This window comes from Pristiophorus japonicus, chromosome 7 (assembly GCF_044704955.1).
Source record: "Pristiophorus japonicus isolate sPriJap1 chromosome 7, sPriJap1.hap1, whole genome shotgun sequence".
Taxonomy (NCBI): domain Eukaryota; kingdom Metazoa; phylum Chordata; class Chondrichthyes; family Pristiophoridae; genus Pristiophorus; species Pristiophorus japonicus.
In genome coordinates, this window is record NC_091983.1 from 66858297 (window position 1) to 66884010 (window position 25714).

The 25714-nt window shown below is 45.7% G+C and overlaps 1 protein-coding gene across 1 annotated transcript in view; it reads right to left on the minus strand.

Annotated features, from left to right (window-relative positions):
* nbas (NBAS subunit of NRZ tethering complex) overlaps positions 1 to 25714 on the minus strand; it is a 357427-nt gene that overhangs the window by 326422 nt on the left and 5291 nt on the right. Inside the window, exons 2-4 of the mRNA XM_070885013.1 lie at positions 11571 to 11619; positions 10716 to 10752; positions 10266 to 10343 (exon numbers count right to left, since the gene is read on the minus strand). Coding sequence (XP_070741114.1) covers positions 10266 to 10343; positions 10716 to 10752; positions 11571 to 11619 — 164 coding nt within the window. The remainder of the gene's footprint in view (positions 1 to 10265; positions 10344 to 10715; positions 10753 to 11570; positions 11620 to 25714) is intronic.

The following is a 25714-nucleotide window of genomic DNA, read 5'->3' on the forward strand; positions in this document are numbered from 1 at the left end:
CACATTGTGCGCGGCAGGGAGGCACGCAGGAGAAGGCGCGCCATCTACAACGGCTCCAGAGGCAGCGGGCTAAGGACGCAGCAGACATGGCTGCCGAACATGCAGAAGGCCATGCAGATGGTGACAGACCTCAATCCAGAGAGGTGGCCCAGGAAGGACCTGCCATCAGGAGGAGGGTCAGGTACGCTGACTCCCCCCCACCAGATAGTGGGCGAAATCGAGAGAAGGCAGGATGCACAAGAGGCAGATACTTGCCAGCAGCAGGCTAGAGGGTGAGGAGCAGCAAGAGCATGAGGGAGAAAGCAATGAGGCAGCTGCCACAGGAAGGCACGAGCATTGATGTGGGGGGAGAAGGCCCTATCATGCAAGGGTCTACAGGCAGCAATTTTCGTACATGGACCTGACGGATGACTAATGTCTCCGTAGACTTCGATTGCGGATGGATATCGTGAGGGAGCTGTGAAATCTCCTGCCCGGTATCCTGGCAGCAGCCACAATGCTTTCATCCGGAGTCAGACCGATGTGCCCGGCATGTTTGCTGGCCCAAACCAAGATTGCAGCTGACTCCTCTTCGCAACCCCAGGACTGCTGCGCAGCAAGCTTACAATGATTCTCATTCAGCCACCAGGTGCTTAATTGAGCAGTGCATCGGGATCCTTCAGCAGAGGTTCCGTTGCCTGGATGGTGGAGTGTTGCAATACTCGTCTGAGTGGGTCTCCCTATTCGTGGTCGTCTGCTTCACAACCTGGCAATCATGGGGGCACAACTATTGGAGGTCGAGCCAGCACTACCACCTGAGGAGGCGGCGCAGGACCACGACGCACAGGAGGAGCAGGCGCCGGAGGACCAGGATGCAGATCGCCGGCCACACAGTGTCGCCATCCAAACCCTGCAAGGGAAGTGCAGAACCGTCTCATTGCTGCTCATTTCTGATAGACATTTGGAAAAGCATGATTCAATCAAGCAGAGTCAACATGGTTTTATGAAAGGGAAATCATGTTTGACAAATTTGCTGGAGTTCTTTGAGGATGTAACAAGCAGGGTGGATAAGGGGGAACCAGTGGATGTGGTGTATTTGGGTTTCCAGAAGGCATTCAATAAGGTGCCACATAAGAGGTTACGGCGCAAGATAAAAGCTCACTGCATTGGGGGTAATATATTAGCATGGAAAGAGGATTGGCTAACTAGCAGAAAACAGAGAGTCGGGATAAATGGGTAATTTTCCGGTTGGCAAACAGTGACGAGCGAGGTGGCGTTGGGATCGGTGCTGGGTCCTCAACTATTTACAATCTATATTAATAACTTGGATGAAGGGACCAAGTGTAATGTAGCCAAGATTGCTGATGATACAAAGATGGGTGGGAAAGCAAATTGTGAGGAGGACACAAAAAATCTGCAGAGATTTAGACAGGCTAAGTGAGTGGGCAAAAATTTGGCAGATGGAGTATAATGTGGGAAAATGTGAGGTTATCCACTTTGGCAGAAATAATAGAAAAGCAAATTATAATTTAAATGGAGAAAAATTGCAAAGTGCTGCAGTACAGAGACCTGGGGGTCCTTGTGCATGAAACACAAATAGTATGCAGATACAGCAAATAATTAGGAAGGCAAATGGAATGTTGAACTTTATTGCAAGGGGGATAGAGTATAAAAGCAGAGAAGTCCTGCTACAACTGTACAGGGTATTGGTGAGGCCACACCTAGAGTACTGTGTACAGTTTTGGTCTCCATATTTAAGGAAGGATATACTTGCATTGGAGGTTATTCAGAGAAGGTTCACTAGGTTGATTCCGGAGATGAGGGTGTTGACTTATGAAGGTAGGTTGGGCCTATACTCGAGTTCAGAAGAATGAGAGGTAATCTTATTGCGGAGTTGGAGCTGAGGGTGGATTCACTCTGGAGCATCCACGATGCTGAGAATGACCTGAGTATCACGTGTAGCGAGTTGGTCGTACCGCAGGGAAAGGGTCCACAGCCAGATAGGGAATGGAAGACCAACAGGAAGAGCAGTGCAAGGAAGGTAGTGCAGGAGTCCCATGTGGTCATCCCCCTGCAAAACAGATACACTGTTTTGGGTACTGTTGAGGGGGATGATTCATCAGGGGAGGGCAGCAGCAGCCAAGTTCATGGCACCATGGCTGGCTCTGCTGCACAGGAGGGCAGGAAAAAGAGTGGGAGAGCAATAGTGATTGGGGATTCAATGGTGAGGGGAATAGATAGGCGTTTCTGCGGCCGCAACAGAGACTCCAGGATGGTATGTTGCCTCCCTGGTGCAAGGGTCAAGGATGTCTCGGAGCGGGTGCAGGACATTCTAAAAAGGGAGGGAGAACAGCCAGTTGTCGTGGTGCACATTGGTACCAACGACATAGGTAAAAAAAGGGATGAGGTCCTACGAAACGAATTTAAGGAGCTAGGAGCTAAATTAAAAAGTAGGACCTCAAAAGTAGTAATCTCGGGATTGCTACCAGTGCCACGTGATAGTCAGAGTAGGAATCGCAGGATAGCGCAGATGAATACGTGGCTTGAGCAGTGGTGCAGCAGGGAGGGATTCAAATTCCTGGGGCATTGGAACCGGTTCTGGGGGAGGTGGGACCAGTACAAACCGGACGGTCTGCACCTGGGCAGGACCGGAACCAATGTCCTAGGGGGAGTGTTTGCTAGTGCTGTTGGGGAGGATTTAAACTAATATGGCAGTGGGATGGGAACCAATGCAGGGAGACAGAGGGAAACAAAAAGGAGGCAAAAGCAAAAGACAGAAAGGAGATGAGGAAAAGTGGAGGGCAGAGAAACCCAAGGCAAAGAATAAAAAGGGCCACTGTACAGCAAAATTCTAAAAGGACAAAGGGTGTTAAAAAAACAAGCCTGAAGGCTTTGTGTCTTAATGCAAGGAGTATCCGCAATAAGGTGGATGAATTAACTGTGCAAATAGATGTTAACAAATATGATGTGATTGGGATTACGGAGACGTGGCTCCAGGATGATCAGGGCTGGGAACTCAACATCCAGGGGTATTCAACATTCAGGAAAGATAGAATAAAAGGAAAAGGAGGTGGGGTAGCATTGCTGGTTAAGGAGCAAATTAAGGCAATAGTTCGGAAGGATATTAGCTTGGATGATGTGGAATCTATATGGGTAGAGCTGCAGAATACCAAAGGGCAAAAAACGTTAATGGGAGTTGTGTACAGACCTCCAAACAGTAGTAGTGATGTTGGGGAGGGCATCAAACATGAAATTAGGGGTGCGTGCAATAAAGGTGCAGCAGTTATAATGGGTGACTTTAATATGCACATAGATTGAGTTAACCAAACTAGAAGCAATACGGTGGAGGAGGATTTCCTGGAGTGCATAAGGGATGGTTTTTTAGACCAATATGTCGAGGAACCAACTCGGGGGGAGGCCATCTTAGACTGGGTGTTGTGTAATGAGAGAGGATTAATTAGCAATCTCGTTGTGCGAGGCCCCTTGGGGAAGAGTGACCATAATATGGTGGAATTCTGCATTAGGATGGAGAATGAAACAGTTAATTCAGAGACCATGGTCCAGAACTGAAAGAAGGGTAACTTTGAAGGTATGAGGCGTGAATTGGCTAGGATAGATTGGCAAATGATACTGAAGGGGTTGACTGTGGATGGGCAATGGCAGACATTTAGAGACCGCATGGATGAACTACAACAATTGTACATTCCTGTCTGGCTTAAAAATAAAAAAGGGAAGGTGGCTCAACCGTGGCTATCTAGGGAAATCAGGGATAGCATTAAAGCCAAGGAAGTGGCATACAAATTGGCCAGAAATAGCAGCGAACCCGGGGACTGGGAGAAATTTAGAACTCAGCAGAGGAGGACAAAGGGTTTGATTAGGGCAGGAAAAATGGTGTACGAGAAGAAGCTTGCAGGGAACATTAAGACGGATTGCAAAAGTTTCTATAGATATGTAAAGAGAAAAAGGTGAGTACAGACAAACGTAGGTCCCCTGCAGTCAGAATCAGGGGAAGTCATAACGGGGAACAAAGAAATGGCGGACCAATTGAACACGTACTTTGGTTCGGTATTCACTGAGGAGGACACAAACAACCTTCCGGATATAAAAGGGTCGGAGGGTCTAGTAAGGAGGAGGAACTGAGGGAAATCCTTATTAGTCGGGAAATTGTGTTGGGGAAATTGATGGGATTGAAGGCCGATAAATCCCCAGGGCCTGATGGACTGCATCCCAGAGTACTTAAGGAGGTGGCCTTGGAAATAGTGGATGCATTGACAGTCATTTTCCAACATTCCATTGACTCTGGATCAGTTCCTATCGAGTGGAGGGTAGCCAATGTAACCCCACTTTTTAAAAAAGGAGGGAGAGAGAAAACAGGGAATTATAGACCGGTCAGCCTGACATCGGTAGTGGGTAAAATGATGGAATCAATTATTAAGGATGTCATAGCAGTGCATTTGGAAAGAGGTAATATGATAGGTCCAAGTCAGCATGGATTTGTGAAAGGGAAATCATGCTTGACAAATCTTCTGGAATTTTTTGAGGATGTTTCCAGTAGAGTGGACAAGGGAGAACCAGTTGATGTGGTATATTTGGACTTTCAGAAGGCTTTCGACAAGGTCCCACACAAGAGATTAATGTGCAAAGTTAAAGCACATGGGATTGGGGGTAGTGTGCTGACATGGATTGAGAACTGGTTGTCAGACAGGAAGCAAAGAGTAGGAGTAAATGGGGACTTTTCAGAATGGCAGGCAGTGACTAGTGGGGTACCGCAAGGTTCTGTGCTGGGGCCCAGCTGTTTACACTGTATATTAATGATTTAGACGAGGGGATTAAATGTAGTATCTCCAAATTTGCGGATGACACTAAGTTGGGTGGCAGTGTGAGCTGCGAGGAGGATGCTATGAGGCTGCAGAGCGACTTGGATAGGTTAGGTGAGTGGGAAAATGCATGGCAGATGAAGTATAATGTGGATAAATGTGAGGTTATCCACTTTGGTGGTAAAAACAGAGAGACAGACTATTATCTGAATGGTGACAGATTAGGAAAAGGGGAGGTGCAAAGAGACCTGGGTGTCATGGTACATCAGTCATTGAAGGTTGGCATGCAGGTACAGCAGGCGGTTAAGAAAGCAAATGGCATGTTGGCCTTCATAGCGAGGGGATTTGAGTACAGGGGCAGAGAGGTGTTGCTACAATTGTACAGGGCCTTGGTGAGGCCACACCTGGAGTATTGTGTACAGTTTTGGTCTCCTAACCTGAGGAAGGACATTCTTGCTATTGAGGGAGTGCAGCGAAGGTTCACCAGACTGATTCCCGGGATGGCGGGACTGACCTATCAAGAAAGACTGGATCAACTGGGCTTGTATTCACTGGAGTTCAGAAGAATGAGAGGGGACCTCATAGAAACGTTTAAAATTCTGACGGGGTTAGACACAGGAAGAATGTTCCCAATGTTGGGGAAGTCCAGAACCAGGGGACACAGTCTCAGGATAAGGGGGAGCCATTTAGGACCGAGATGAGGAGGAATTTCTTCACCCAGAGAGTGGTGAACCTGTGGAATTCTCTACCACAGAAAGTTGTTGAGGCCAATTCACTAAATGTATTCAAAAAGGAGTTAGATGAAGTCCTTACTACTAGGGGAATCAAGGAGTATGGTGAGAAAGCAGGAATGGGGTACTGAAGTTGCATGTTCAGCCATGAACTCATTGAATGGCGGTGCAGGCTAGAAAGGCCGAATGGCTTACTCCTGCACCTATTTTCTATGTTTCTACAATGAGGGGGCTCGACAAGTTGGGTGCAGAGAGGATATTTCCACTCACAGGGGAAACTAAAACTCGGTGACATAGTCTTAGAATAAGGGGCCACCCATTTAAAACTGAGACGAGGAGAAATTTCTTCTCTGAGGGTTGTAAATCTATGGAATTCTCTGCCCCAGAGAGCTGTGGAGGCTGCGTCATTGAATATATTTAAGGCAGAGATAGACAGATTGTTGAACGGTAAGGGAGTGAAGGGTTATGGGGAGCGGGCAGGGAAGTGGAGCTGAGTCCATGATCAGATCAGCCATGATCTTATTGAATGGTGGAGCAGGCTCGAGGGGCCAAAGGCCTACTCCTGCTCCTATTTCTTCTGTTATGAACTCCTGCCCACGTCACCCTTCATCTTTGCATCCCCATGGCTAACCCAGTGAGGCCTTTCCCACATCATTGGCTACAGTGAAATGAGAGACCTGCACAGATATTGGAACACAAAATAGAGATTTATTATCCACAAAAGGTGCAAAAAACACACACAATCATTTATCATCCTTGTGTATCTCTTTATAATCCCTCTTATGCAAGCCTATTCTCGAACTACACTGCAGTGTCTGCCCTCTGGCTGCATCATAGGTCTGGGAAGGCTGCTGTGTTTCAGGTGTTGAAACTACAGATATCCTTCTAGGACGCCCTCGACCAGCTCTGGCCCTAGAAGGGCCGGCTGCACACTGGCCAACACCTGCCTTGGTGCGTTCAGTTGGCCTTGGTTGGAGCGATTCCATGCTTGTCAGTAATGGCTGTGTGTGATACGTCTGGGTTCAGGACTGCTGTGATCCTGAGAGAGCACATCATCATCATGGTCTGAGGAGCCTGCAGCACTGCCCCGGGACAGCACCTCACCATCGCCACCAATCTGCTGGAGCATAAGTCGGTGGGGTGGCACGACAACGGAAGGTTTCTCGTGGACTATGGTGGGCCCAGCCGTGATGGCAACAGTCAGATCTCACGTGGCATCCAGCTGAGAATGCATGAGAGCAGGCACAGTCTCGATGCCACCAGAGATGACAGCAGAAAGATGCTCCGTAGCCTTTTGCCCAGACTGCATAAGAGCATTCGGAGGTTCCATGGCCATTCTATCGAATGCAGCACTCAGACGCTCATTCACTTGCACCTGTGCTGTAATGGCAGCTGCCATATCACCAACGAGATGCGGCATCACAGCTGGATCCGCACGTTCACTCTGGGAGTCCACCATCGTCTACACACTTGTAATTATGGGCTCCATAGTATGCGCAGATTTGTCTACAATGCACGAGGCAGACTCCTCCACGCTCCTGACCACTTGCTACAGGCTCTCGGGAACCCTTGCCATTGCCTCCAACATCTGGGAATGCATGGCCTCCACCCTTCTTTCATAAGCCCCAACATCGATGGGCTCGTCGGAGTCCTCTTCAGTAGAACTCGCTTGTGAACTCGTCCCCCGAGGTTGACTTTTCCTTTCACCATGCTGCAGCCCTGTAGTCCCCGGTGCATCACCCAATGCAGACCCCTCTGCTAAATCTAATATTCCCTACCATGTACTCCCAGTATCTGAACTGGTGCGTGCAAGTTTAAGAAGCAGTGACACAGTGCTGTCAACAGTGTCACCCTCTTCCTCATCGGACATGGCACCAATAGGTGGAATGGCCTCTAGGGTGTTGTCGTGGCTTTGGTTCCCAATGGCCTCTCGGGTGTCATCCTGGCTTTGCCTCCCATTCTCATCAACAGTTTCTCCCTGGCTTTGGCTGCCAGTGTCCTCAATGCTGTCGTCTTGGTTTTGCCTCCCACTCACATCAGGAATCTCTCCCTGGCTTTGGCTGCCAGTGGTTTCAAGGCTGTCATCCTGGCTTTGGCTCACACTCAGGGTCTCATCTGCAATCATAAATGGCACAGGGCTTCTGCGAGGGTGAAATAGGGCATTGCACCATGCAGCCTGCAACTTGCACACAATCATAAGCAAACGTGCGGTAGGCGCTGCCACTTTCAGGGACAGATGGCACGAAAGGAAGGCCTTCACTTACCAATGCTGCCTCCAGCGGGATCCACACGACCGGCGGCCACAGAGAAGGCAACATGCTGGCCCACTAGCCTCTGAACCCTTTCTTCCAGATGAGTGAGTTGTTGGATATCTGGCTCGCCACCACAAGTCCTCTATTGCTCTATACAATTGTGAGAAACCTTTGCCTGCAAATCAAATAAGGCTTGCTGAATAGCAGTGTCATGAGGCCTCGGCAGTGAGTGCAAGTGTGGGTCCATTACATGCAGGTGTAACTCTGACATAAAAGGGGCCATTGCGAGAACGCACACATATATACGGGCCTCAACAATCAAATGTTGCTTCAGTGACTATATAGTGAAGTTTGGAAATAAGAGGTGGTGAAGGAGAGGCTCGCAGATGGAAGGTGAGGAGTTAGGGGAACATGTACTCACTTTCATCAGTCGAATTATGTCGTTGAGCCTTTTGCCGCATTGGGTCACAGTGTGGTCATGAATGGAGATCCCCGAGGCCTCCACAGCAATCTCTCTCCAGGCATTAACGAACACAGCGCGAGTCAGTCTGCCTGTGTCTGAATACAGAAGGGCTTCCTTCCCTCCACGGCCTCGATGAAGGTCTCGAGTTCCGCATCAGAAAATCTGATGGCCCTCCTTGCTCCTCCTGGATTCGCCATGCCTTTGCATCAAACTGATTCCCTGCTCAGGGCCTAGCTGCAAACCCTGTCCTTTAAGGCAACCAGGGAGCAGCTGGCTCGTTAGCAGCAAATCGGCACCAGTTGAATTTCGCAGCCCAATCAGCCGCTCTGTCCCCACACCGCTGCAAACAGCTCATTCCCGCTGAATTTCACTCTAATGGCCACCGCATAATGAATGGCAAAAAGCATTAGGTATGCCTCGTTTCAGGTGGTGGGCAATTTCAAACCCTAAAACTGTAGAAGCATTAATCTCAACCATACAAACAAAACGCTATGCATCATGCATCACAGAGAGAAGTTTTCAGGCCATCACTTACTAGCCCCCTGTCCGAATGAGACATGGTGAATGTGACAACTCAATGGCATTGCTAACTCCAAAGCAATGTAACAAGCACTAAAATGTTTTTTTTTTTAATTTGGCTATGGACTGCTTTTTCATAACAGCTTAAACTTGCCTCATTATAGTTTGTTAATTTTTTTATGGTTTCCACTTTAAAAATCCACACCAATTTAAGATTAATGGATATATTGGGCCATAATTTGCTGTCAAAATAAGGGTAAGGCACTCGGTGTTATTTATATGCAAATGACACAGAAACTTTAGACAAGGGCGGAGGCATGGTTAAAATCAAGAAGTTGCTGTCAGAGATGCGCTGCTTCACCATGCTAATATGGTATCTCGCTGTCTAGCTTACCAATGAAATGCATTGAATGGTGTGAAGTTGCTGTATTTGCATGGTAGATCCGATCTAAACTCACAACAGAATGTTAAGTCTTGTCCATTTCAGTCTAAATATCCTTTCAACAATGTGATATTAATATTTAACACAGACTAGTAGTGAATCTTTTGCAGATCTTATTGAACAGAAAAAGAGGCCCAAAATTCCACATTGCTTTTTTCTGGCACTATTTAAGGTTAAAGGCTGATTTTTTTAAGGCGAAATAGCGCCAAAAAAAAATCAAAAGTTTCGCCATTTTTCTCTTTGAATTTGGTGCCGCACAGAAAGACCATAGCTTCTATGGGTGGAGCTAATTGATAGCGCCAAAAAACTGAGGCCCGTTCTGCCCAAGTATTTAGGTTTCCAGGGTGACATGTAATTGTACAGCTTTCCTCTGCAGCTAACACCCATGCTGATTTTTCCCCTGCCGACCCGCTGAGATTTCCAGTATTTTCTGGCCCTATTCCCAGACGAAAGAACCCCCGCTGCTGCCCCTCTCCCCAGCCGAATGGTGCCCGCTGCTGCTGGCCCTCTCCCTGACTTGGTTTCCACTTCCCCCCCCGGGCTTCTTTGGAAGCCCATTACTGAGCTCCTGTGTACGGCAGAGGGAGATAAACAAGATGGCATCTGTAACTCTGATTTCTATCTGACTCCAGTTTGGTAATGTAAACTTTTGCAAGGAGGTCCCCAGTGCCATTTTTGGAAAAAGTCCTCAACGGCAAAACTCACAAAAACAGGCAAAAATGGCGTTATGGGTGGGTTTGACCCTGCGTGACGTCATAAAAACCTAAACTAAAAAAAATCGGCCCGTTACCTGTTGAGGACGCATTATACCCTTGCTGAAACTTGCAAAATTAAGTTAGCTCCAAAAAACACTGATGCCTCCAAATATTTGGAGCTAAATGGGGGCGAATTTTGGGCCCCTGGTCTCATTCTGAAAGATGCCAAAATATGCAATAGTCAAGTCATTAGCACTGAAGACTTCTCGGATTACTATAACTGAAAACCAATACGGTATTTTAGCTCCATTTATAGAAGGAAATTACAAAATAAAAAAGTGATGTACATGTCAACTAATATAATTACCTGGCTACAACAAGTTGCCAGTTGATCTGTTTACTAACCAGCTGGACAAAATGAAGAGAGAGCAAAGAGCTGGAAGAGCTGCAGGGGAAAGAATTCAAAAACAGAGTGACTATATAAAAAAAAAAGTCTTACACTCACTAAGAAAACATTTTGGTACTGATTAAACTTTACATTAATGCAGATGCACTAAAAATGGAGTTATGCAATATAGGTAACAATAATATTGCTTAAATGTTTTTAAAAAGTGTAGTAATAAACAAGTCTCACTAATAATAAAAAATTGCAACTTATTCTGACAAGTTAAATTGACAAGAAATTTTTGTCATTTGATTCAGTAAATTACTTTAAAATACCTTTGATCTGCAATGGAGATCAGTAATAAACTAGTGAAATAGCTTCCATCTCCCCACCAAAAAAAGAAAATGCAAGGAAAATATCAGTCGCAATTACCTACATCCGACATACTGAACCACAAATTTAAAGGGACCTGAATACAAAGAAAATTGTTTAGAGATTCAATAATGATAACTGTATTTATTCACACCATTCAGTATTTTTAGATGCACAAAGTTAATATTTAATATGCAAAGTATTAGAATGCAGCATTATTTTTGTAATTAGATATAATGCACGAACTGGACTTTTATTAAAAAAAACCTGCAAATTTCACTTTTTATTAAACTGTTCTAACATTCGAAATAATTCTTCACCTGAGAAAGCACCCAAGATTATGCATCCCAAATGATATCATTTTTTTTTTTAATTAATGTTGGTTAGCATTTCAGGATATAAATATCCCTTCTTTCAATTTAAAATATAGGCCTGAGATAGTGACACAAATTATGTTTCAGATTAAGAAACCATGTAGCATAAAATTTAAGTGCTTGACTGCAAGACAAGAAAATATTGCAGAAATATCTTGTGAACCAACTTCCTGATCATGCCATGAAACATATGCCTAGAAGTGGTATACAAAAATCAGTTCTATAAATAAAATTAACTTCACATTTGAGGAATGCAGGCTTAGTATACCGTCTCCAAGATCACATACAGTACTGTATCACAAACCAACTTCAATCCACAAACACACAGATTAGAAAAACTCTTCAGGGAGAAAAATCAGTTCAATGCATTTACATTTCTTACACAGCCAAAACAACTACCTTGTTAACATAATAGTTTTAAGTAAGCAATAAGCCAAATCTATATTTATTCCACCATTAAAAACTTATTTTCTCAAAAGATGGAGTTGAAAATTTATTCCAGTTTGTTCATTATGACTTGCATATTACAAGCATTGCTTACCAGAAATGGACTTCACAATAATGGACCCACGTTCTCGGTTGCCTCTGGGCTGCAACAAGATAAAACAAGGCATTAAATTGCAGCTAATAGTAATCATTTGATGCGTTCAACAGCACTGTTTAAAGACTTAAGAAAATAAAAATCCTACCATTTCATAGCATCAATCACGCATCGTGGTTTTTAAGTTTGGATTACAAAAGATGCTAGTCTGACAACATAATAAGACTTTACAAATAAAAACAGAAAATGCTAGAAATACTCAGCAGGTCAGGCAGCATCTGTGGAGAGAGAACAACAGAGTTAACGTTTCAGGTCGATGACCTTTCGTCAGAACTGGAAAACGTTAGAGATGTAACAGGTTTAATCAAATACAGAGACAGGGACAGGGGGAGGGGAGGAAAGAATAAAAGGGACGATATGTGATGGGTGGAAGGCAGGAGTGATTAAATGACAAAAGGGATGATTCCTAGTAGTCTGTCGCATCCAACAAAGACGTTGATGTGCTAATCATCAATGGCATGTGTCATCAAGTGGCTGTATAGGCAATTCTGGATGCACATAGTATCTTGCACGTCAGACAAGGGAAGTTCAATGTGCCTGATGCTGACAGTACTGCCACTTGATGTCGTCTATCTCTAGTGTCCCGCAGGCGTTGACAATGGCTTTCTTCGAAGGTCTGGCAAGCAGTCCTCGTGAGGGTTCGCCACTGGATTTTATTAGCTGCTGTATTCTCGAGGTCCTTTGGTCGGATGCCACAGTACTGGAGGTTAGCCTTAATGCAATCTTTATAGCGCTTGCGGGGGTGCCCCTGGTGTCTTCGGCCTTCACAGAGCTCGCCGTGAAGAAGCTGATGAGGGATCCTTGACTCATCCATGCGGATGACATGTCCAGCCCACCGGAACTGGGCTCGCATTATCATCACCTCAATGCTAGTTGATTGTGCTCTCTCCAGAACCTCAAGGTTTGACACCCGGTCTTGCCAGCGTATGTGGAGTATAGATCTGAGACTGCGCATGTGGAAAGCTTCCAACTTTTTGGTGTGTCGCCTGTAGGGTGTCCAGGTCTCACATCCATAAAGGAGAGATGAGAGAACGACTGCTCTATACACCAACAGTTTAGTTGACAGTCGGATGTGGTGGTGACTCAACACCTTAGTGCGCAAGCGACCAAGTGCCTGGCTGGCTTTGCAGATCCTTGCATCAATCTCCTTGTCCAAGGACCCATCACTTGATATGGTGCTGCCAAGGTACTTGAAGCTGTCCACTGACTTTAGTTGTATACTGCCGATGGAGACTGTGGGAGCAGGTGCTGTGGTGCCAGGGGCAGGCTGATGGAGAATCTCAGTTTTACTAAGGCTGATGGTTAGGCCAAACAGTTCTGTTGCCTCAGCAAATTTGCTGAGTATGAATTATAGGTCACTCTCCTTGTGTGCCATGAGGGCGCAGTCGTCAGCAAAGAGTGCCTCTAGGATTAGTTGTTTCCGTACTTTGGTCTTTGCAGCAAGGCGGCGGAGGTCGAACAGCGAACCATCTAATCGATATTTCAGGTAGACCCCAAACTCCATGTCTTTTATGGTATAGTTCAAGACGCAGGTAAAGAATAGGTTGAACAGAACTGGAGCGAGTACACAACCTTGTTTTACTCCATTTGAGGTGGCAAATGGGGCCGTGGTTGTGCCGTCTGAGAGCACTTCACCTGTCATGTTGTCATGAAACAGCTCGATGATGTGGACAAACTTCCTTGGACACCCAAGTTTCGTCAAGATTGACCACAGCACTGCGCTGTTGACAGTATCAAAGGCCTTAGTGAGGTCAATAAATACAGCGTACAGGTCCATATTCTGCTCAATACACTTCTCCTGCACTTGTCTGAGTGCAAAGTCGACGGACCATCAAAACCCAGCACCACTCCACTCCTTTCAGCAGATGGCAGCACTTGGATCAAACACAGGACTTGCATAAATGAGGTGGAGAGAACATTTCAGCAATCTTCTTAAGAGACCTTCAACAGTGAATGAAGAAGCACTTGACTCCATACCCCAGCAACCTATCAAAGAAGATCTTGATCTTCCTCCCAGCATGGACGAAGTAAAGAAAGCCATCAACCAGATGAGTACAGGAAAGGCTCCAGGAAAGGATGGAATCTCTGCCAAAATCTACAAGGCAGTAGGCCCAGCAACTCTCGAGGCCTTTCATGACATAATAACCAGCATCTGGGAAGAGGAAGACATGCCACAGGACTTTCGTGACGCTATGATAGTTTCCCTCTACAAGAACAAGGGCAACAAAGCAGACTGAGACAATTATAGAGGAATATCGCTTCTGTCCATTGCTGGGAAGATCATCGCCCGTATAGTGCTGAACCGACTCATAGCTAGTGTCTCAGAAGAAAATCTTCCAGAAACACAATTTGGCTTTCGACCTGGTCAGAGCACAGCAGACATGATCTTTGCACTCAAAAGGGATGATGGTGCAAAGCAAAAGGAGATGGTAATGGGACAAGTGATGTCTTTTCACCATGGACATCCAATCCTTCTACTACATCTCACCCCACCAGGATGGCCCGACGGTTCTCCACTTCTTCCTTGAAGGGAGGCCCAACCAGTCCCCATATACCACCATCCTCCTCCACCACCTCCCTCAATGTAAGTTCGAGTAACAGCACCTCATTTTTCGATTAAGCACTTTACAGCCTTCATGTCTCAACATTGGGTTCAACAATTTCAGATCATAACCTCTGCCCCAGTTTTTTTTGGATGGCAGCTGTTGGTGATTATTCCCATTTACAGCTCCGCTAAACCCATCTTTTGTTTCTTTACTTGTCCCATTCCCATGCCTTTTGTCATTTAGTCTCTCCTGCCTTCCATCCGATCACAGGCCTTCCCTTTTGTTATTTCCACCCCTCCCCCGTTTCCCTGCTCCTGCACTTGCTTAAAACCTGTTAATCTCTAACGCTTTCCAGTTCTGATGAAAGGTCATTCGGCCTGAAACGTTAACTCTGCTTTTCTCTCCACAGATGCTGCCTGACCTGCTGTGTATTTCCAGCATCTTGTTTTTATTTCAGATTTCCAGCATCCACAATACCTTGCTGTTGTAGTAAGACTTCACAAATTTTTGCTTATAAACATGTTTAACATTAACATTAGGTTTAACATTATAGTTACAGTTGATATTTTCCCTCACCAATTCACTCTTTTTGTTCTGACAAAGTAGTAACCGGAAACATTAACCAGATGGACATTTTCTTTGTTTACTTCAAGCTCTAGTACATGATTAATAGGCTGAGAATAAAGTCCCTGCTTCCCATAACAGGTGGTCATCACAGAATGTATACTGTGCGTGTACATGTTACTGTATTTTACAACGTATTACTTTTTAAATTCATGTTCATCAGTTAGAAAAACTTGCTCCTTTGCCTTAAAGTATGTTTGGCATTTTCTTGGTAAAGAGGTGATTATTAACTAATCCAGTGGGAACTAGGCTTTTTCAAAAAACTTCCAAACATTTTGGTTTTTAATTAAACAGGCACCGCAATCCTCCAACTTCAGTCCCACATATGTCAAAAAGGGAAGCATCACAGCCGAGAGCTGTGCACAGAGCTGAGTGAGAGTTGGGTGAATCTGCTAAATGGCGTGGCTTACTAAACAGTGAGAGCACGAATTTGGTGCAGAGGGGGAAAGAGGTACTAAGTGATTTCAATCAAGGGCAACAGTAATTAGATAAATAGATAATAAATAATCAGAATAATTAATTAGATCAAAGGGGCTAAAGTTAAAATGAACTAAATAGATGTTACAAATATTAAAGGATTCTGAATTGCATTAAATACACATTTGGTATATATAAATAATAGAGGTGATAAGGGGATATTAAAATAAAGGTAATAAACAAAAGTCAAGATAGCCTGAAATCAAGCTAAATCCATCTACTAAACATAATCTAGATCAAATAATTCTGTTATATCTAGAACTAAATTACTAAATAAATAAATAAATAAAAACTAGAAATGGCAGTGCAGGCTGTGTGTCGGGACTGATATGTGGGAGGTTGTGGACAGTGAGACTGTCCCGGATTGCCGCATCTGCAGGAAATGTCACTGCCTTGAGACACTCCAGCTCAGAGTCCTTGAGTTGGAGTCAGAGTTAAAGAAACTCCGACACATAAGGGGGAGGAATATCTGGATAGTTTTCTCTAAAGTAGTTACACCTCAGAGGACAGCACCAGTGCAGGAAGGGGAGAGTGCAATAGTCAGTCAGCAGGGTAGGGAAAACCGAAGGGAGATAGAGGATGAGGTCCCACAGACACTGGTCCTATCCAAAAGATACAATGAACTTGATACCCGTGAGGATAAGGAGAAAGACTGTGGGGATGACAGCCACAATGCTGACCTAGGCATCATGGAGCAGAGGGCTATCCAAAGCGGGAAGTGGGGGTGGGGGCAAAAGAATAGATGTGTTATAGTTATAGAGGATTCAATAAATAGTGGGATAGGTAGGATCCTCTGTAGCCACGATCCAAGAGTCTTGAAGGGTGTGCTGCCTACCTGGTGCCTGGGGTAAGGGATATCTCAACGAGGCTGGAAAGGATTTTGGAAAAGGTTGGGGGGGGTGGAGATCCAATTGTTGTGGTCCATGTTGGAACCAATGACATAAGTAAGAAAAAGGAGGCGGTTCTGCTGAAGAAATATCAGGAGTTATGAGCTAAATTAAAAAGCACGACCTCAAGGGTGGTAATCTCAGGATATAATTGTGCTAATTGTCAAAGAGTCAAACAGATCAGGAAGGTGAGCACACGACTAAATCAGTAGTGCGAGAAGGAGGGGTTCCTCTTTATAGGACTCTGGCACTAGTACTGGGACAGGGCTGAGCTGTATTGTTGGGACGAGCTGCACCTGAACCGGTCTGGGTTCTAGCAGAAAGGATAAAGAGAATGACAAGAAGGACTTTAAACTAATAAATGAGGGGTGGAGGTGAAACTCGCTCAGAAACACGATATTATGTTCAGAATAACTCCACAAGACTGTGTTGTAAGCTCAAACTATTGTGACCTTGGTCTCTTTAATGTAACTCCAAAGTGACGAAGCAGCATGGTGGATTGCCTTTTATACCTGCTTGCCCAGGGTGCACAGGTGACCCTTAGGTCTCCCACAGGTGTGCCACCTGGTGGCATGTCTTACACATTGGTGAGGTATGCATACATAACACACTAATAAAAAGGATTTTAAAAAAAAGGAAAAGAGCAGAGTTCAGATTGCAAATAGTGATATAGCTACTCTAGGTGAAGGAAATACTAAACTACTAAAGTCAATACAGCAAGAGTAACAAATAAGAAATGTGTTAAGTTAAACGGTGAGAGAAAGACAGCATCAAAGCAGAAGGACAGGTTAGGATCTCGTATATACTAGCGCAGAGTACAAGAAAAAAATTGAGTGAATTAGCCGCTCAAATACAGCTTAGCGTGTATGACATGGTGGCCATTACTGAGACATGCCTGCAAGCTGGTCATGATTGAGAGTTAAATATTCCAGGCTTTAAGGTCCTTGGAACGAATAGGAAAACTGGAAGAGAGCTCGCCATATTGATTAAAGATACCATTACAACATCAGTAAGATAGGATATAGGTAAGAGAAAGCAATCAGCTGAGACAGTATAGTTAAAATTGAGGAATAGGAGAGGACAAAACTGCAATTCGTTACCTGCAGGCCTCCTGACAGCAGCAATGAAGTGGCCGAATGTATTCATTCAGAGATTAGAGAGGCTTGTATCAAAAGAAAAGTTGCTTCAATGGGAGAAGTTAATTTCATTGTTTGGGAAGAGCACTGTAGCTTAAGTCAGAAAGGTAGTGAATTTGGTAGTGCATTCAAGGTAGTTTTCTGGAGCAATATGTTCCAGAGCCAAAAAGAAAGCAGGCCATACCAGATTTAGTAATAAGTAATGAATGAGACTGAGTTATTAATCTAACAGTAAGGGAACATTTATCAAATAGTGATCATATTATGATCGAATTCAATGTTAGGTTTGAAAAAGAGAAACAGTTATTATAATTCTAGATTTTGGTCTGGCTAAGTTTAACAGGATGAGACCGAGAATGACGACAGCAAACTGGTCAAAACTGTTATCGGGTAAACAACAATTTGCATTTAACATAGTAAAACGTCCCAAGGCACTTCACAGGAGTGACCTAAAACAAAATTTGACACCGAGCCACACAAGGAGGGTCAATGGGGTAGCATTTAAAGAGTGCCTTAAAGGAGGAGAGAGTGGTAGAGAGGTGTAGAGGTTTAGGGTGGGAATTCCAGAGCCTAGGGCCAAGGCAGCTGAAGGCACAGCCACCAATAGTTGAGCAATTAAAATCAGGAATGCTCAAGAGGTCAGAATTAGAGGAGCGCAGATATCTCAGACGGTTGTGAGGCTGGAGGAGATGACAGAGATAGGATGGGGCCAGACCATGGAGGGATTTGAAAACAAGTATGATAATTTTAAAATCAAGGCATTGCTTAACCGGGAGCCAATGTAGGTCAGCGAGCACAGGGGTGATGGGTGAACGGGACTTGGTGCAAGTTAGGACAAGGGCAGCCGAGTTTTGGATAATCTCAAGTTTATGGAGGCCCCCTCCTATTTCTCATCTTCATGACACTCCTCGGTGATATCATTCGAAAACACAGCATCAGTTTCCGCATGTACGTTGACAACACCAAGCTCTACCTCACCACTTCTCTCAACCCCTCCACTGTCTCTAAATTGTCAGACTGCTTGTCCGACATTCAGTACTGGATGAGCAGATATTTCCTCCAATTAAATATTGGGAAGACTGAAGCCATTGGCTTCGGTCTCCGCCACAAACTCTGCTCCCTAGCCACTGACTCCATCCCTCACAAACATCTGTCTGAGGCTAAACCAGGCTATGTGCAACCTCGGTGACATATTTGACCCTGAAATGAGCTTGCGACCACATATCCACGCCATAACTAAGTAAAACTACAGATGAACAGTGGGAGGTGTTTGAAAAAGAGTTTAGCTTAAAACAGGACCAATACATATCCCTAGGGGAAAGAGCTATACTTACCAAATAAAGCAGCCACGATCGACAAAAAAGGTGAGAGATATCATAAAACGAAAGGAAAGAGCATGTAAAAGTGCAAAAAATAGTGTAGATCCCGGGGACTGGAAGATATAAAGAATAGCAAATGAAAAAATAGCAAGAGCTGCAGAAATGAATACAAAAGGAAACTTGAGAAATATCAAAAATAACACAAAAGGTTTTTACAATTATATTAGAAGAAAAGGGTAGTCAAGAGTAATGTGGGATCTTTAAAAACAGATGGGGGTAATATTGCAAATGAAAATAAGGAAATGGCACACTTATTGTATATTTACTTTGTGTCAGTCTTCATAGGGGAAGAGGATATTTCAGGGAAATTAATACTGAATCAAGGACTGGAACTCACTAAAGTTAACAAGCAAGAAAACAGTATTAGAAAAATTAATAGTTCTAAAGATTGACAAATTTCCAGAACCTGAAAGTAACTAAAGTAGTAGACAAGAGAACGTCTACGGATGTAGATTATATGGACTTCCAGAAGGCATTTGATAAGGTTCCACATAAGAGACTGCTAGCTAAAATTAAAGCTCATGGAATTGAAGGCAAATGGTTGACTTAGTTAGGAGATTGGTTAGGCGGTAGAACGCAGAGTGCAGGGATAATAGACTAAGTGAGTGGGCAAAAGAGTGGCAGATAGATTTCAATGCAGGCAAGCGTAACATCATCCATTTTGGACCAAGTATTATTAAATGGTGAAAAGCTAGGAACAGTGGAGGGCCAAAAAGATTTAGGGATCTATGTGCAAAGATCACCAAAATGTAGTAGTCAAGCACAAAAAATAATCAAAAACTCTAATGGAATGTTAGCTTTTATAACTTGATGGCTAGAATATAAAAGGGGAAGAAATTATGTTACAGACCACATCTGGAATATGGTGTACAGTTCTGGGCATCACACCTTAGAAAGGATATACTAGCCTTGGAAGTGATATGCAGATTCAATTGAATGTTACCAGTGCTCCAACGGTTAGTATATAAGGATTACATAAACTAAGCTTGCATTCAATAAACTATCGAAGGTTCAGGGGCGATTTAGGATTTTGAAAGGAATTGGTAGGGTCGATAAGAGAAACTTTTCTGTTGGGGGGAGTCTAGGACAAGGGGAAATAATTCAGAGCCAGCCCATCCAGGAGAGAAGTTAGGACATAATTCTTCATGTAAAGGGTGGTAGAAGTGTGCCAGTGCAGCCTTCAGCCACCTGAGAAAGAGAATGTTCGAAGATCAGTCCCTCAAATCTGGCACCAAACTTATAGTCTACAGGGCTGTAGTGATACCCATCCTCCTGTATGGCTCAAGAGACGTGGACACCTCAAATCGCTGGAAAAATACCACCAACGATGTGTCCGCAAGATCCTGCAAATTCCTTGGGAGGACAGACGCACCAACGTTAGTGCTCTCGATCAGGCCAACATCTCCAGCATCGAAGCACTGACCACACTCGACCAGCTCTGTTGGGTGGGCTACAATGTTTACATGCCTGACACAAGGCTCCCAAAGCAAGCGCTCTACTCAGAACTCCTACACGGCAAGCGAGCCAAAGGTGGGAAGAGGAAACGTTTCAAGGACACCCTTAAAGCCTCCTTGATAAAATGCAACACCCTCACCAACACCTGGGAGTTCCTGGCCAAAGAGCACCCCAAGTGGAGGAAGAGCATCCGGGAGGGCGCTGAGCACCTCGAGTCTCGTCGCCGAGAGCATGCAGAAACCAAGCGCAGGCAGCGGAAGGAGCGTGCGGCAAACCGGACTCCCCACCCACCCTTTGCTTCAACGACTGTCTGTCCCATCTGTGACAGAGACTGTAATTCCCGTATTGGACTGTTCAGTCACCTAAGAACTCACTTTTAGAGTGAAAGCACGTCTTCCTCGATTTCAAGGGACTACTTATGATGATGATAGAAGTGTGGAACTCTCTCCCACAAAAAGCAGTAGATGTTAGCTCAATTAATAATTTTAAATCTGAGAGCAATAGATTTTTGCTAGACAAGGATATGGAGCCAAGGCAGGTGGATGGAGTTAAGATACAGAATAGCCATAACCTCAATGCATGACAGAACAGGCGCGAAGTGCTGAATGGCCTACTTGTGTTTCTATGTTCCCATCATATACCACTTGCAAGGTATTGGTAATCAGTGTAAGAGTTAATCAGACTATTCTGAAGTCTATTAATGTTATACTACTATTGATTTATCTTTATACTACAATATTAACCTTTAGCCTTTACTTGTTAAGCAACAAAGTGTAAGTAAATTTAAAGTAGTGACCAAGTTGTTGAACAAAGACTGGGCCTGCAGCAATGGCATAATGATTCTTAAATTTCAAGATTCTATAATCATTGATGATAATTCCAGGAAAAACAGTAAACCCTGTAGAAGGGAAACCGAGAGGCATAAATCAGCCCTTTTAATTGGGGTTTCTATAAAATCAGGAAATTGACTGGTACTGAATTATACAGAATCAAAGACTAATAATTATAGGTTTCACTTAGTGGAATTGCAATTATATGTAACGAATGAAACTATTGATAAGGTAACAAAGTAAGGAAGTTATACAAATCTCATTAACCCAACTGAAAAAAGCTTGTTATGTAAGGAAACCAGCTTATTAACTGAAGTAATTGATATGGAAAAAGTTTAATTACTTTCCCCTTGAATGGAGTTGCACATTACCTTTTGTATAATTATGTAATGCAAAAACTTGTGAATTGTCACATAGGCAGGATGAATGTATAAAAAGTGGCAGTTTGTAATGAGTACTTGGATTTGTAAAGGCCTAGGATACGGAGAACTGTAAAACATTTGATTCCCCAATCAAACCATGGTTCTAAGTGCGGTCTTTTAAGTTTATGTTTAAGTACTATTGCATGTACTGTATGCTTAATAAATCTATGACCGTTGGCCTCCATGTTCAAGAACCTTATTGATTTGAGGAGATAGAACATCTAATCATAAGTAAAAACCTTCCTCTATCAGCCCAAGTCATGTTGTTCATATGTGGCATCCCCTTGAGACCAGAAACCATCAACATTTAGTACTCAGTTTTCCTCTCCCTCACTCACTCGCCCACAGTTAATCAGTCAGTCTCACCCTTACTCTACAACTGACTACCAACCCATTGTCCTGTTAGCACACAGTGACCTACTGACATCCATCTCCCCCCTCAGTTGCACTGTGGCTTATTCACCCCCTCCACCATACTCACAGGGGTGGGGGAGAAAAGGAAATGAGGGAAACACATCTCTACCCCAATTTTTTCATTAATTATGTCCCCCTCTTCAAATCCCAGAATTACCCTGTCACTATTAGATAATTGGCTATTTGACCTTGGAAGAATTGTGTTTTAAGCTACAACATGCTTCTGATATGAACTCGGGTTTGGACTTTAAGCGTACAAAGGTACAGCTTCCCTTGGAAATTGGTCCACTAATGGGCTGGCCATTGAAATGATGCTCATAATGATCTGGGGCAATGGGGGATTCATTTATATTAAAAAAGCTTACACAATCAAAAAAACAAGCGGACAACTCAAAAACAACATACAACTGAAAAAGTACTGAATGAAAGGTCTATGATCTTTATTAATGATCTGGATGAAGGTATCGGGTAAACAGTCCACAAGGTGTCTAATGACATGAAGATACATGTGAGTGTCAGGACCTCAAATTTAACAAATAGTTTGCTGTTGGATCAAAATGCATCAGGGAATGGGCCCCATGTGTGGCAGGTGTCTTCCTTGAATATTCCAGCATGTTGCAATTGGGCTAGAGCTAATTCTGCACAAATATATGCCATGCAGGGTTTACCCGGTCACAACTGCTGAGCAAGAAAAGGATTCAAGGGTTGTAGTTCATGAAACATCAAAGGCCAAAGACCAGTACTGGAAAACATCCAAAGGAAGGCCACTTAGTCATTACATAGGCTTAGTTATTCAGATAAACTTAGGAAATTGGGGCTTTTTAAATGTGCTTTAATGGCAATTATGTCCCTTGAAAGCATAGGCTTTCAAGGGACATAATTGAACAGTTTAAAATAATGAAGTGATGGTGTGTGTAGGTTGCACCATGTTGAAATGGGAGAGAATTAATGGGCCAGTCAGTTATCACTTGTTCTTTCTTGTGTGTCTAAGTCCACTGCGTTAAGGGAACTGAATAAGTTAAACTACATATTACATTCAATTTCAGGATCTTTTAGTGTTTTGGAATCACATTCCAAAATTCAGTATGTTTTTCTGTGAAATGTTGCTTTTTGCTCATCTCAGCCAAAACTCTCCCTCACTCTCCTAACCATTACTCATCACCAAAAACATGGCTTTAGATGGATAATTTAAAGCTGGTAGTTAAAACAGGCCAGACAGAGAATATGCAGATACGCCTTACGGCACAGTTGTCAACGTTCACTTTTCACGGACAATGGCTTTTTCAGCCCCCTGTATTGTTGTTGACGTGAGGATCTGAAAAAAGTGGATGGTTGGCAACCATGAACATAACAGTACACTGCAACATTGCAGTTTCACTTGGCCAGGTCTACGTATAGGGCCTCGACTCTGGCTTTGCTATTCCGATTACAGATCGGAGTCACAGTCTGGTCCTGCATTTAATTAACACTTATCAACATCACCAATTTGTATTTATATAGCACCTAATGCAGTAAATTGTCCCACAGGAGCGTTATAAAACAAAATTTGACACCAAGCGCATAAGGAGATATTAAAAGGTGAGAGAGGTAGATTTTAAGGAGTGTCTTAAAGAAAGAGAGGTAGATAGGTTTAGGGAGGGAATTCCAGAGCTTGGGGCCTAGGCAGCTGAAGGCACAGCATCCAACCGTGGAGCGATTATAATCGGTGATGTTGAAGGAGCTGTAGAGAGCAGCAGATAGCTCGCAGATTGGGGGGGGGCGGTGTTTGAGAGGGGGGGCGGTGTTTGAGAGGGGGGGCGGTGTTTGAGAGGGGGGGCGGTGTTTGAGAGGGGGGGCGGTGTTTGAGAGGGGGGGCGGTGTTTGAGAGGGGGGGCGGTGTTTGAGAGGGGGGGCGGTGTTTGAGAGGGGGGCGGTGTTTGAGAGGGGGGCGGTGTTTGAGAGGGGGGGCGGTGTTTGAGAGGGGGGCGGTGTTTGAGAGGGGGGGCGGTGTTTGAGAGGGGGGCGGTGTTTGAGAGGGGGGCGGTGTTTGAGAGGGGGGCGGTGTTTGAGAGGGGGGGCGGTGTTTGAGAGGGGGGGCGGTGTTTGAGAGGGGGGGCGGTGTTTGAGAGGGGGGGCGGTGTTTGAGAGGGGGGGCGGTGTTTGAGAGGGGGGGCGGTGTTTGAGAGGGGGGCGGTGTTTGAGAGGGGGGGCGGTGTTTGAGAGGGGGGGCGGTGTTTGAGAGGGGGGGCGGTGTTTGAGAGGGGGGCGGTGTTGAGAGGGGGGGCGGTGTTTGAGAGGGGGGGCGGTGTTTGAGAGGGGGGGCGGTGTTTGAGAGGGGGGGCGGTGTTTGAGAGGGGGGGCGGTGTTTGAGAGGGGGGGCGGTGTTTGAGAGGGGGGCGGTGTTTGAGAGGGGGGGCGGTGTTTGAGAGGGGGGGCGGTGTTTGAGAGGGGGGGCGGTGTTTGAGAGGGGGGGCGGTGTTTGAGAGGGGGGGCGGTGTTTGAGAGGGGGGGGCGGTGTTTGAGAGGGGGGGCGGTGTTTGAGAGGGGGGCGGTGTTTGAGAGGGGGGGCGGTGTTTGAGAGGGGGGGCGGTGTTTGAGAGGGGGGGCGGTGTTTGAGAGGGGGGGGCGGTGTTTGAGAGGGGGGGCGGTGTTTGAGAGGGGGGCGGTGTTTGAGAGGGGGGGCGGTGTTTGAGAGGGGGGCGGTGTTTGAGAGGGGGGGCGGTGTTTGAGAGGGGGTGCGGTGTTTGAGAGGGGGTGCGGTGTTTGAGAGGGGTGCGGTGTTTGAGAGGGGGTGCGGTGTTTGAGAGGGGTGCGGTGTTTGAGAGGGGGTGCGGTGTTTGAGAGGGGGTGCGGTGTTTGAGAGGGGGTGCGGTGTTTGAGAGGGGGCGGTGTTTGAGAGGGGGGGCGGTGTTTGAGAGGGGGTGCGGTGTTGAGAGGGGTGCGGTGTTTGAGAGGGGGTGCGGTGTTTGAGAGGGGGTGCGGTGTTTGAGAGGGGGTGCGGTGTTTGAGAGGGGGTGCGGTGTTTGAGAGGGGGTGCGGTGTTTGAGAGGGGGTGCGGTGTTTGAGAGGGGGTGCGGTGTTTGAGAGGGGGTGCGGTGTTTGAGAGGTCCTGGGTGCGGTGTTTGAGAGGGGGTGCGGTGTTGAGAGGGGGTGCGGTGTTTGAGAGGGGGTGCGGTGTTTGAGAGGGGGTGCGGTGTTTGAGAGGGGGTGCGGTGTTTGAGAGGGGGTGCGGTGTTTGAGAGGGGGTGCGGTGTTTGAGAGGGGGTGCGGTGTTTGAGAGGGGGTGCGGTGTTTGAGAGGGGTGCGGTGTTTGAGAGGGGGGCGGTGTTTGAGAGGGGGGTGCGGTGTTTGAGAGGGGGTGCGGTGTTTGAGAGGGGGTGCGGTGTTTGAGAGGGGGTGCGGTGTTTGAGAGGGGTGCGGTGTTTGAGAGGGGTGCGGTGTTTGAGAGGGGGTGCGGTGTTTGAGAGGGGGTGCGGTGTTTGAGAGGGGGTGCGGTGTTTGAGAGGGGGTGCGGTGTTTGAGAGGGGGTGCGGTGTTTGAGAGGGGGTGCGGTGTTTGAGAGGGGTGCGGTGTTTGAGAGGGGGTGCGGTGTTTGAGAGGGGGTGCGGTGTTTGAGAGGGGGTGCGGTGTTTGAGAGGGGGTGCGGTGTTTGAGAGGGGGTGCGGTGTTTGAGAGGGGGTGCGGTGTTTGAGAGGGGGGCGGTGTTTGAGAGGGGGCGGTGTTTGAGAGGGGGTGCGGTTTGAGAGGGGTCTTGAGAGGGGGTGCGGTGTTGAGAGGGGGTCGGTGTTTGAGAGGGGGTTCGGTGTTTGAGAGGGGGTGCGGTGTTTGGGCGTGTTTGAGAGGGGTGCGGTGTTTGAGAGGGGGGCGGTGTTTGAGGATGGGTGGGGCCGGTTGTTTGAGGGGGGGGTGTTTGGAGGGGGGGCCGGTGTTTGAGG